Source organism: Bombina bombina, chromosome 2 (assembly GCF_027579735.1).
Source record: "Bombina bombina isolate aBomBom1 chromosome 2, aBomBom1.pri, whole genome shotgun sequence".
NCBI classification, from domain to species: Eukaryota; Metazoa; Chordata; class Amphibia; order Anura; family Bombinatoridae; genus Bombina; species Bombina bombina.
Genome location: NC_069500.1, coordinates 1,189,832,622 through 1,189,846,723, shown reverse-complemented (window position 1 = coordinate 1,189,846,723; position 14,102 = coordinate 1,189,832,622). Strand labels below are relative to the sequence as shown.

Genomic DNA, 14,102 nt, shown 5'->3' with positions numbered 1-14,102 from the left:
CGGTTTAGGGGTTAATAAATGTAGTATAGTGGCGGCGATATTGGGAGCGGCAGATTAGGGGTTAATAACTGTAGGCAGGCATCAGTGATGTATGGGGGCAGCAGATTAGGGGTGTTTGGACGTAGGGTTTATGTTAGGGTGTTAGGTTTAAACAGTATATTTATTTCCCCATAGAAATCAATGGGGCTGCGTTACAGAACTTTTGTTTCCGCGATCCCAGGTGTTATTTTTTTTTCCGCCGGCTCTCCCCATTGATGTCTTTGTGGAAATCGTGCACAAGCACGTCTCAGCAGCGCTCCGATTGTGTGCGGTATGGAGCTCAACACAACCATAGCACGCAAAAGGCGTATGTTGGAAAACTTGAAATGGCAGAGCTATAGGAAATGAAATAATGTAACTTTTGTTGCGTTCATTAATTTCTCTATAGCGCTCAAAACTCGTTATCTAGGTGATAGACATTTCTTTGACATTCATTTAAACACACTTGCATAAGATTAACATTATATTAATCTAAAAGTATATAGTCATATTAAATGACAAACATAAATACATTGTTTAAAATACCAGGTTTTATTTTAAAAAGGAAGTGCAATAACAGTTTTTAAGAAAATCTTTCCATCTTTTTTACGAACGGATAAAAATATGCATATCATCAATTCAATATTTTGCAGCATACTGTAAAAGCAAAATGTTTTGATAATAAAATGCTTACAATTATATGATCTTTTTAAAATAAATGCAAGCCCAAATATAAATAAAATGGAAACAGATAGGACGACAGATATGGTCATAATAGTGTTTTTTTTTATAAAAAACCTAGCTTTTGTTGGAATGACAAACACAAACAAAAAAATATATAACAGACACAAATTATATGCCCAGTGTTATAAAGAATATCCATAAACTGCATTGTATTTTTCTTCAAGGATAATTAAAGTTGTTAACCCTTATTCCCAGTTATTTAGGACTAGTTAACAGATAATAAGCAATAAAATATTACAAAGAGGACCAAGTCAACAGCACATATACTGAACCAGAGAAGAGGGACAACTCATAACATAAACCAGTGAATTCAGATGCATACAAATGCATAATTACGAAAGCCGAAAGATAAAGTATTAAAGGTTTACATACAACATTGAAAGTATAAAGTAAAGTGAAAAATAATTTTACACAGACAAGTAGATAGATATATAGATAGATAGAATACCTTGGTCAGTAGTAGGGAAGATCTGAAGGAAATTAAAATAAGGCACAGCTAATGGTCAAATACTTAAAGGGACATGAAACCAAAATTTTTTCTTTCGTGATTTAGATAGAGCATACAATTATAAACAACTTTCTAATTTACTTCTATTATCTATTTTGCTTCATTCTCTTGATATTCTTTGCTGAAAAGCATATCTAGATATGCTTAGTAACTGCTGATTGGTAGCTGCATATAGATGCCTTGTGTGATTGGTTCACTGTGTGCATTGCTATTTCTTCATTAAAGTATATCTAAAGAATAAAGCAAATTAGGTAATAGAAGTAAATTGGAATGTTGTTTAAAATTATATTCTCTACCTTAATCATGAAAGAAAATGTTTGGGTATAGTGTCCCTTTAATGCTTTAAATCACAAAGATAAATGACCAGATTACATGGACCATGTAGGTATCTGTTAGTAAAGCATTTACTCTTGCATTATCAAATTATTTTTGCTCAGATAGTCAGGAAGTAAACTAACAAATATACATTAATTTTAAATTCCTAGCTGTAGATTTACATATATATACAATTAAAATTAATCAGTCATCAAACCAAGAAAAATCTCTCTTTTATATTTATACACAAGGCTTTATTCCTGATAAACATTTGATCTTTTCTTCAGACTAATCCACATGCCATCTTGCGGACGAAGGATCAATTCTCCTACAAGACAAAGCTCTTCGCGTTTCTGAGTTGCTTGGACTGAAAAATTTCTCAGGATTGCTGATAAAACAACCTTTTCTTCCATAAGAGCAAAGCGCTGCCCTAAACATGTTGAAAAAAAAAATGATTTACCACTTAGATAATAAAAAAATCAATAGTAATAAAAAAGCTATAACATTGTGTGCAATATGCAAAGTCAACATGTTCCCACAGAAAGTAAATATGTTGGTCTGAAAAGAATTTTATTCATAGGGTTGAAAAATATGTGGGTTGTTTCTAAAATTACATTACTGAAGCCATCAATGTAATCATCATGAATTACAACCATACATTTAATTTCTAGGAAAAAAACATAATTTATGCTTACCTGATAAATTCCTTTCTTCTGTAGTGTGATCAGTCCACGGGTCATCATTACTTCTGGGATATTACTCCTCCCCAACAGGAAGTGCAAGAGGATTCACCCAGCAGAGCTGCATATAGCTCCTCCCCTCTACGTCACCCCCAGTCATTCGACCAAGGACCAACGAGAAAGGAGAAACCAAGGGTGTAGTGGTGACTGGAGTATAATTTAAAAAATAACTGCCTGCCTTAAAAAAACAGGGCGGGCCGTGGACTGATCACACTACAGAAGAAAGGAATTTATCAGGTAAGCATAAATTATGTTTTCTTCTGTTAAGTGTGATCAGTCCACGGGTCATCATTACTTCTGGGATACCAATACCAAAGCAAAAGTACACGGATGACGGGAGGGATAGCCAGGATCTTTATACAGAAGGAACCACTGCCTGAAGAACCTTTCTCCCAAAAATAGCCTCCGAGGAAGCAAAAGTGTCAAATTTGTAAAATTTGGAAAAAGTATGAAGCGAAGACCAAGTTGCAGCCTTGCAAATCTGTTCAACAGAGGCCTCATTCTTGAAGGCCCAAGTGGAAGCCACAGCTCTAGTAGAATGAGCTGTAATCCTTTCAGGAGGCTGCTGTCCAGCAGTCTCATAAGCTAAACGTATTATACTACGAAGCCAAAAGGAAAGAGAGGTAGCAGAAGCCTTTTGACCTCTCCTCTGACCAGAGTACACGACAAACAGAGAAGATGTTTGTCGAAATTCCTTAGTTGCCTGTAAGTAAAATTTTAGGGCACAAACTACGTCCAGATTGTGCAGTAGACGTTCCTTCTTCGAAGAAGGATTTGGGCACAAAGAAGGAACAACAATCTCTTGATTGATATTCCTGTTAGTGACTACTTTAGGTAAGAACCCAGGTTTAGTACGCAGAACTACCTTATCTGAATGAAAAATCAAATAAGGAGAATCACAATGTAAGGCTGATAACTCAGAGACTCTTCGAGCCGAGGAAATAGCCATTAAAAATAGAACTTTCCAAGATAACTTTATATCAATGGAATGGAGGGGTTCAAACGGAACGCCCTGTAAAACGTTAAGAACAAGGTTTAAACTCCATGGCGGAGCAACAGTTTTAAACACAGGCTTAATCCTCGCCAAAGCCTGACAAAAAGCCTGAACGTCTGGCACTTCTGACAGACGTTTGTGTAACAGAATAGACAGAGCTGAGATCTGTCCCTTTAATGAACTAGCGGATAAACCCTTTTCTAAACCTTCTTGTAGAAAAGACAATATCCTAGGAATCCTAACCTTACTCCAAGAGTAACCTTTGGATTCACACCAATATAGGTATTTACGCCATATCTTATGGTAAATCTTTCTGGTAACAGGCTTCCTAGCCTGTATTAAGGTGTCAATAACTGACTCAGAAAACCCACGTCTTGATAAAATCAAACGTTCAATTTCCAAGCAGTCAGCTTCAGAGAAGTTAGATTTTGATGCTTGAAAGGACCCTGTATCAGGAGATCCTGTTTCAGAGGTAGAGACCAAGGTGGACAGGATGACATGTCCACCAGGTCTGCATACCAAGTCCTGCGTGGCCATGCAGGTGCTATTAGAATCACTGATGCTCTCTCCTGTTTGATTCTGGCAATCAATCGAGGAAGCATCGGGAAGGGTGGAAACACATAAGCCATCCTGAAGTCCCAAGGTGCTGTCAGGGCATCTATTAGGACTGCTCCTGGGTCCCTGGATCTGGACCCGTAATGAGGAAGCTTGGCGTTCTGTCGAGACGCCATGAGATCTATCTCTGGTTTGCCCCAACGTCGAAGTATTTGGGCAAAGACCTCCGGATGAAGTTCCCACTCCCCCGGATGAAAAGTCTGACGACTTAAGAAATCCGCCTCCCAGTTCTCCACTCCCGGGATGTGGATTGCTGACAGGTGGCAAGAGTGAGACTCTGCCCAGCGAATTATCTTTGATACTTCCATCATTGCTAGGGAGCTCCTTGTCCCTCCCTGATGGTTGATGTAAGCTACAGTCGTGATGTTGTCCGACTGAAACCTGATGAATCCCCGAGTTGTCAACTGGGGCCAAGCCAGGAGGGCATTGAGAACTGCTCTCAATTCCAGAATGTTTATTGGCAGGAGACTCTCCTCCTGACTCCATTGTCCCTGAGCCTTCAGAGAATTCCAGACGGCACCCCAACCTAGAAGGCTGGCGTCTGTTGTTACAATTGTCCAGTCTGGTCTGCTGAATGGCATCCCCCTGGACAGATGTGGCCGAGAAAGCCACCATAGAAGAGAATTTCTGGTCTCTTGATCCAGATTCAGAGAAGGGGACAAGTCTGAGTAATCCCCATTCCACTGACTTAGCATGCATAGTTGCAGTGGTCTGAGGTGTAAGCGAGCAAATGGCACTATGTCCATTGCCGCTACCATTAAGCCGATTACCTCCATGCATTGAGCCACTGACGGGTGTTGAATGGAATGAAGGGTGCGGCAAGCACTTTGAAGTCTTGTTAACCTGTCCTCTGTCAGGTAAATCTTCATTTCTACAGAATCTATAAGAGTCCCCAGGAAGGGAACTCTTGTGAGTGGAACGAGTGAACTTTTCTTTTCGTTCACCTTCCATCCATGTGACCTTAGAAAAGCCAGTACTAACTCTGTATGAGACTTGGCAGTTTGAAAGCTTGAAGCTTGTATCAGAATGTCGTCTAGGTACGGAGCTACCGAAATTCCCCGCGGTCTTAGTACCGCCAGAAGAGCACCTAGAACCTTTGTGAAGATTCTTGGAGCTGTAGCCAATCCGAATGGAAGAGCTACAAACTGGTAATGCCTGTCTAGAAAGGCAAACCTTAGATACCGGTAATGATCTTTGTGAATCGGTATGTGAAGGTAAGCATCCTTTAAATCCACTGTGGTCATGTACTGACCTTCTTGGATCATGGGTAAAATTGTCCGAATAGTCTCCATTTTGAATGATGGAACTCTTAGGAATTTGTTTAGGATCTTTAAATCCAGGATTGGTCTGAAAGTTCCCTCTTTTTTGGGAACCACAAACAGATTTGAGTAAAACCCCTGTCCCTGTTCCGACCGTGGAACTGGATGGATTACTCCCATTAACAATAGTTCTTGTATGCAGCGTAGAAACGCTTCTTTCTTTGTTTGGTTTGTTGACAACCTTGACAGATGAAATCTCTCTTGGAAGAGAGTATTTGAAGTCCAGAAGGTATCCCTGAGATATTATCTCTAGCGCCCAGGGATCCTGGACATCTCTTGCCCAAGCCTGGGCGAAGAGAGAAAGTCTGCCCCCCACTAGATCCGATCCCGGATCGGGGGCCCTCAATTCATGCTGTTTTAGGGGCAGCAGCAGGTTTCCTGGCCTGCTTGCCCTTGTTCCAGGACTGGTTAGGTCTCCAGCCTTGTCTGTAGCGAGTACCAGATCCTTCTTGTTTTGGAGCAGTGGAAGTTGATGCTGCTCCTGCTTTGAAATTCCGAAAGGAACGAAAATTAGACTGTCTAGCCTTAGGTTTGGCTTTGTCTTGAGGCAGGGCGTGGCCCTTACCTCCTGTAATGTCAGCGATAATTTCTTTCAAACCGGGCCCAAATAAGGTCTGTCCCTTGAAAGGTATATTAAGTAATTTGGACTTAGAAGTTACATCAGCTGACCAGGATTTTAGCCACAATGCTCTACGCGCCTGAATGGCGAATCCGGAATTCTTAGCCGTAAGTTTAGTTAAATGTACTACGGCTTCCGAAATGAATGAATTAGCTAGCTTAAGTATTCTAAGCCTGTCCGAAATGTCGTCCAGCGTAGCTGAACTAAGGTTCTCTTCTAGAGACTCAATCCAGAATGCCGCTGCAGCCGTGACCGGCGCAATCCATGCAAGGGGTTGCAATATAAAACCTTGTTGAACAAACATTTTCTTAAGGTAACCCTCTAACTTTTTATCCATTGGATCTGAAAAGGCACAGCTATCCTCTACCGGGATAGTGGTACGCTTAGCTAAAGTAGAAACTGCTCCCTCCACCTTAGGGACCGTTTGCCATAAGTCCCGTGTGGCGGTGTCTATTGGAAACATCTTTCTAAATATCGGAGGGGGTGAGAACGGCACACCGGGTCTATCCCACTCCTTAGTAATAATTTCAGTTAGTCTCTTAGGTATAGGAAAAACGTCAGTACTTGTTGGTACAGCAAAATATTTATCCAACCTACACATTTTCTCTGGTATTGCAACTGTGTTACAATCATTCAGGGCCGCTAACACCTCCCCTAGTAATACACGGAGGTTTTCCAGCTTAAATTTAAAATTTGAAATATCTGAATCCAATCTGTTTGGATCAGAACTGTCAGCCGCAGAATGAAGCTCTCCGTCCTCATGTTCTGCCACCTGTGACGCAGTATCTGACATGGCCCTAGCATTATCAGCGCACTCTGTTCTCACCCCAGAGTGATCACGCTTGCCTCTTAGTTCTGGTAATTTAGCCAAAACCTCAGTCATAACAGTAGCCATATCTTGTAATGGCCGCCCAGATGTACTGGGCGCCACCATATCGCGCACCTCCCGAGCGGGAGATGCAGGTACTGTCACGTGAGGCGAGTTAGTCGGCATAACTCTCCCCTCGTTGTTTGGTGAAATTTGTTCAATTTGTACAGATTGACCTTTATTTAAAGTAGCATCAATACAGTTAGTACATAAATTTCTATTGGGCTCCACTTTGGCGTTGGCACAAATAGTACAGGTCTCATCCTCTGAATCAGACATGTTTAACACACTAGCAAATAAACTTGCAACTTGGAAATATTATTCAAGTAAAACACAATGAAAAACGTACTGTGCTTTAAGAAGCACTGAAAGATATATAACAGTTGAAATCAATAAACTTTGAAAAACAAAACACAATTTAGCAAAGGTTTGTTCCCATTAGCAAAGAAAAACTAACCCTGATGGCATAAAAAAGTTAAAGAATAAACGTTTTTTATCACAGTCAACTATAATCTCACAGCTCTGTTAGATTACTTCCCTCAAACAAGCTTTGAAGACCCCTGAGTTCTGTAGAGATAAACCGGAACATGCAGGAAAAAACAATGAGCTTCTGACAGAAATTTTTGATGCGTAGCAAAAGCGCCAAAAAAAGGTCCCTCCCCCTCACACACAACAGTGAGAGAGATCAGTAAACTGTCATAATTAGATCAAGCAACTGCCAAGTGGAAAAATAGTGCCCAAACATTTTATTCACCCAGTACCTCAGAAAATGAAAACGATTTTACATTCCAGCAAAAACGTTTAACATAAATTAAGATTTATTAAAAAACCTGTTGCTTTGCAATTAGGCTAAAGCCTTATATACACAGTGTAATTCCAGTGAAGTACCATTCCCCAGAATACTTAAATGTTAAATATACATACATGATATTATGTCGGTATGGCAGGATTTTCTCATCAATTCCATTGTCAGAAAATAAAAACTGCTACATACCTCTTTGCAGATTAAACTGCCCGCTGTCCCCTGATCTGAAGTTTACCTCTCCTCAGATGGCCGAGAAACAGCAATATGATCTTAACAACTCCGGCTAAAATCATAGTAAAAACTCTGGTAGATTCTTCTTCAAACTCCACCAGAGAAGGAATAACACACTCCGGTGCTATTAAAAAATAACAAACTTTTGATTGAAGAAATAAAACTAAATAAAATCACCATAGTCCTCTCACACATCCTATCTAGTCGTTGGGTGCAAGAGAATGACTGGGGGTGACGTAGAGGGGAGGAGCTATATGCAGCTCTGCTGGGTGAATCCTCTTGCACTTCCTGTTGGGGAGGAGTAATATCCCAGAAGTAATGATGACCCGTGGACTGATCACACTTAACAGAAGAAACATAAATTATGCTTACCTGATCATTTTATTTCCATCGTGGGGAGGAGAGTCCACGGTTTCATTTATTACTTTTGGGAAATAAGAACCTGGCCACCAGGAGGAGGCAAAGACACCCCAGCCAAAGGCTTAAATACCTCCCCCACTCCCCTCATCCCCCAGTCATTCTGCAGAGGAAACAAGGAACAGTAGGAAAAATATCAGGGTATAAATGGTGCCAGAAGATAAATTAAATTTTGGTCCGCCCACCAGAGTTATGGGCGGGAGCCGTGGACTCTCCTCCCCAGGATGGAAATAAAATGACCAGGTAAGCATAATTTATGTTTTTCATCTAAAGGGGAGGAGAGTCCATGGCTTCATTCATTACTTTTGGGAAACATATACCCAAGCTTTAGAGGACACTGAATGAAACCGGGAGAGTAAAAAGTGCGGACCCTAATCAGAGGGCACCACAGCCTGTAAAACCTTTCTCCCAAAAACAGCTTCCGCAGAAGCAAAAACGTAAAATTTGTAAAACTTTGTAAAAGTGTGTTAGGAGGACCAGGTAGCCGCCTTACAAATCTGCTCTATAGAGGCCTCATTTTTGAAGGACCAAGACGAAGCCACAGCTCTAGTTGAATGAGCCGTGATCCTCTGAGGAGGCTTATTTCCCACTGTCTCATAGGCCAAGCGAATCAAGCTCATCAACCAAAAGGACAAAAATAGTAGAAGAGGCCCTCTGCCCCTTGCGCTTCCCGGCATACACCACAAAAAGTGTAAAGATGTAGACTGTCTGAAATCCTTCGTAGCCTGAAGATATAACTTTAAGGCCCGAACCACATCCATATTATGAAGTAAACTTTCCTTAGAAGAAGAAGGGTTAGGACACAAAGAAGGAACAATTATTTCCTGATTGATGTTACGGTTAGACACCACCTTGGGAAGAAACCCCAAACTGGTGCGAAGAACAGCCTTATCCGCATGAAAGACCAGATTAGGAGGCTCAAATTGCAAGGCAGTAAGCTCAGATACTCTGCGTGCCAATGCAATGGCCAACAGAAAGAGAACCTTCCAGGACAGAATCTTAATGTCAATAGAATGCATAGGGGCATATTTATCAAGCTCCGTATGGAGCTTGATGCCCCGTGTTTCTGGCGAGCCTGCAGGCTCACCAGAAACAACAATTATGAAGCAGCGGTCACAAAGACCGCTGCTCCATAACCTGTCCGCCTGCTCTGAGCAGGCGGACAGACATCGCCGGAAATCAACCCGATCGAGTACGATCGGGTTGATTGACACCCCCCCTGCTGGCGGCCCATTGGCCGTGATTCTGCAGGGGCGGCGTTGCACCAGCAGCTCTTGTGAGCTCGGCGAGGTCTGGCGGACCTGATCCGCACTGTCTGATCAGGTCCGCCAGACTTTCATAAATAGAGGTCATAGGCTCAAACGGAACCCTCTGCAATACCTTAAGGACCAAGTTAAAGCTCCATGTGGGAGCAGACTGCCTAAAGACAGGTCTGATTCTAGACAGAGCCTGAACAAAAGATTGAATGTCAGGAAGCTCAGCGAGTCTCTTGTGCCACAAGACTGATAAAGCCGAAATCTGTCCCTTTAAGGAACTGGCAGCAAGACCCTTCTCCAAACCTTCTTGGAGACAGGACAGAATCCTGGATACCTTCACCTTGTGCCAAGGATACCTGTGTTTCTCACACCAGGACAAGTAAGTCATCCACACCTTATGGTAGATGCGACAAGTGACTGGCTTTCTTGCCTGAACTAGAGTGTCAATCACATTTTCAACAAAACCTCTCTTGGCTAAGACTTAGCATTCAATCTCCACGTATTCAGCCTCAGAGAAACGAGATTTTGATGTTGAAAGGGACCCTGTTCCAGCAGATCCCTGCGACAGGGTAACCTCCATGGCGGAGAGGATGACATCCCCACTAGATCCGCAAACCACGTCATCCACGGCCATGAAGGAGCAATCAGGATGGCCGAAGCTTGCTCCTGCTTGATGCGTGCCACTACACAAGGTAGAAGTGGTAACGGTGGAAAAATGTAAGCTAGGCTGAATCCCCAAGGCACCACTAAGGCATCTATCAGCTCTGCCTGGGGATCCCTCGACCCATATCGGGGTAGCTTGCAATTGAGTCTGGACGCCACGCCCTCAGAGCATTGTACATTGCTCGAAGTTTCAGAATATTTATCAGAAGGAGAGACTGCTTCCGGGTCCATTTTCCTTATGCCATCCTGGCACCCCAAACAGCTCCCCATCCTGCCAGACTCGCATCCGTGGTCACAATCTCCCAAGACGGTCTCAGGAAGGATGTCCCCAGGGACGGATGCTCCAGACGGATCCACCAAGATAGGGAGTCCCTGGTCCAAGCATCCATGGATATCCGCTGTGATAGATCTGAATGATCGCCATTCCACTGTCTCAACATGCACAATTGAAGAGGTCTGAGATGGAACCTGGCAAAAGGGATGACGTCTATGCTGGAAACCAAGAGTCCAATCATCTCCATACACTGAGCCACAGAAGGGCTTGAGTAAGACTGAAGGGCAAGACAGGTGGACGCAATCTTCCTGCTTCGTTGATCTGTGAGAAATATTTTCATGGACATAGAGTCTATTATCATGCCCAGGAACTCCACCCTGTTGCTGGGAACCAGGGGACTCTTTCCTGAGTTGATCTTCCAACCGTGAGATTGGAGCAATAAAAGAAGAGCCCTCGATTGATCAATTCAAGGCTGAATGACGGCGCCTGGACTAGGATGGCGCCCAAATAGGGCGCCACAGCAATGCCCCTGAATCTGGCCACTACAAGAAGCGTCCCCAAAATCTTTGTGAAGACTCTCTGGCCCGTCCCAAGGCCGAAGGGAAGGGCCACAAACTGGAAGTGTTGGTTCAGAAACGCAAATCTTAGGAACTTGAAGTGGTCCCTGTGAATTGGAACATGAAGGTAAGCATCTTTCAAGTCTATTGTCATGAACTGTCCCTCTTGAACTAGGGGCAGAATAGATCTGATTGTTTCCATTTTGAACGATGGAACAGCCAGAAACTTGTTTAAACACTTAGGTCCAGAATCGGGCGGAACATTCCCTCCTTCTTTGGAACCACAAAGAGATTTGAATAGTACACTAGACCCCTTTCTGCTCGGGGTACTGGTACGATAACACCTAGAGAGGAGAGATCCCTCACACAATCTAGAAAGGCCTCTCTCTTTTCCGGTCTTGAAGACAGGTTTGACAGGAGGAATCTGCCCCTGGGTGGATGGGACCTGAACCCTATCCTGTAACCTTGGGCGACAACCTCCAGAACCCAAGGGTCCTGATTCATCCTGCAACCAGGCTTCGGAGAAGAGAGACAATCTGCCCCCTACTTGGTCCAGAGACCGGTCGGTGGCCGCCCCTTCATGCCAATTTAGTCTCGGCGGGCTTCTTGTTCTGCTTGGACTTCTTCCAAGACTGAGCAGGCATCCAAGTTCCCTTAGACTGATCTGCTTTTGCGACGGGCTGCTGGCGGTGGGCCTTGTCCGCGTGAAAGAGATGAAAAGTAGATCCTTTAGGCTTTGCCTTCTTTTCCTGCGGTAGGAAAGCTCCCTTGCCTCCCGTAACCGTGGATATGATCCATTCCAATCCTGGACCAAACAGAATCTTTCCTTGAAAAGGCAGAGACAACAGCCTCGACTTAGAGGTCATGTCCGCAGACCAAGACTTTAGCCACAGAGTCCTGTGAGCTAAAACAGAAAATCCTGAAACCTTTGCGTTCAGGCGAATAATTTGCATATTGGCGTCACAAATGAAAGAATTTGCGACCTTCAATGCCTTAATCTTATCCTGTATCTCGTCGATGGAAGTCTCCCTCTCGACCATATCACACAGGGATTGACACCAATATGTCGCAGCTCCGAAAACCACGGCTACAGCCGCTGACGGTTGAAAATTAAACCCCGTGTGTTGAAACATTTTCCTTAACAGGTTTTCCTACTTTTTATCCATGGGCTCTTTAAATGACGAACTATGCTCGAGAGGAATAGTCGTCCACTTTGCGAGCGTAGAGATGGCACCATCCACCTTAGGGACAGTCCCCCACAGCTCAAGCTGAGAGTCCGGAACAGGGAACAGTTTCTTAAAGGAAGAAGAAGGGGAAAAGGAACAACCTAATCGCTCCCATTCATTCTTAATAATATTAGCCATCTTAACAGGAACCGGGAAGGTCTGAGGCACCACCCTGTCCTTGTATACCTTATCAAGCTTAGCAATTGAAGGTTTCTCCGGAAGCTTTAGTTCCGGAACCTTCAGAGTAGCAAGTACTTGCTTCAGCAAAAAGCACAAATTCTCCATTCTTAACCTAAAGTCAGGCTCCTCCGCAGCCGGAGGATGAGATGACACGGACTCAGACCCAGAAGGAGCCTCTTCCGAAGAGTTGGAGTGGGTCTCGTCAATGTATAACGCCTATGATATTTCCATAGGCGTAGATAAACCCTGGGCCGGGCCGCTATGATACGCCCTACGCTTGCACTTAGCAGAATGTGGTAAGGCATGGATCACTTTCGATAACGCTGTTTGCAGTTGATCCGCAAAATCTGACGGCCAACGAATCTCTCCTGTGGAAGTAATGGTTGGACCCTGGGGCGCTGCATGTGCACTCGGAGATGAAAGCAGGGAACGCACCTCACGTGACGGGGAGCCCTCAGAGGTGGTTGGCTCAGTAGTACTAGACATCCCTTTAGTTTTAGATGCCGCAACTTTATAAAGACATGTGAAACATTGTTGAGCAGGCTGATCTACAAGAACCTCCTCACAATAAACACAGGAATGAGACTTTGTTAAAGAGGGAGTACTCTCTAACGCGTCAGAGTCCTCCATAGCTTGCGCTTTTATTATGGACTAGACTAGCTTAAAAAACAGGCACCTTTATACTCCAATGGTCAATGGCCGCTGATCAACAGAGGAAGTAAAAACTCACACCCGGTATCCTGGGATGCCTGGCAGGACCGCCCCTGCACTAAGGAGAAAACGCGCCAAAATCGGCCGAGCAAATACTCCCGGAAGTCAACCTGAAGTTCCACCATTGCCAGAGCCACATCTCGCACCTGATGCAGCAATAACACAATAAACAATATTATGTATAAACCCCCACTGTTCAATAATCCCCTAACTAGGAATATTAACCCTTGATTGCATAAGATAAAAGGCGCCACACTGTAACCCTGTCTTCTGTGTTATCATTATGTATAAAAAATTAAACGATCTTACCAAAATCAATGCCGTGGAACAGGAGCACGGCCCTTCAAGTGTGACAGGTAGAAGCATCGCTCCTGACTTGAGTGCAGAAAGCAGGTAGCGAAACACGTCAACGTTGATTCTTTGTGGAGCTGTTATTATGAGTCTGGATGGTTTCGCAGAAAGACTCTCCCTGCATCTCCAGACTCAAACTTTCATCCAGGCTCTCACTGAGAGTCTGACAGCACTACTTAAAACTCCAGTCACATTCCGAAGACTACTCCGAATCTTCGGCACTTCTCTGCCATCCTCCTGTGACGAAAGGCAAAGAATGACTGGGGAATGAGGGGAGTGGGGGAGGTATTTAAACCTTTGGCTGGGGTGTCTTTGCCTCCTCCTGGTGGCCAGATTCTTATTTCCCAAAAGTAATAAATGAAGCCGTGGACTCTCCTAGATGGAAATTATATATATATATATATATATATATATATATATATATATATATATATACATACATACAGTATATACATATATATATATATATATACATATATATATATATATATATATATATATACACATACACACACACATGCATATGTTAATTGGGAACTTAAACTTTGCCATGAAATTATGTTTTTGGCCACTGAAATTCCTGATTTTTTTTTTGTGTTTGTTGTGTACACGCATGCGTTTGTGTGTGGGCAAGTATTTACATATGGCATAATATATATATATATATATATATATATATAAAGCACATATA

The 14,102-nt window shown here is 43.1% G+C and overlaps 1 protein-coding gene across 1 annotated transcript in view; it reads right to left on the bottom strand.

Moving 5' to 3' along the window:
* Nucleotides 1-547: 547 nt before the first annotated feature.
* LOC128647472 (cytochrome P450 4V2) overlaps nucleotides 548-14,102 on the bottom strand; it is a 469,121-nt gene continuing 455,566 nt past the window's right edge. Inside the window, exon 11 of the mRNA XM_053700256.1 lies at nucleotides 548-2,015. Coding sequence (XP_053556231.1) covers nucleotides 1,840-2,015 — 176 coding nt within the window. The 3' untranslated portion in view covers nucleotides 548-1,839. The remainder of the gene's footprint in view (nucleotides 2,016-14,102) is intronic.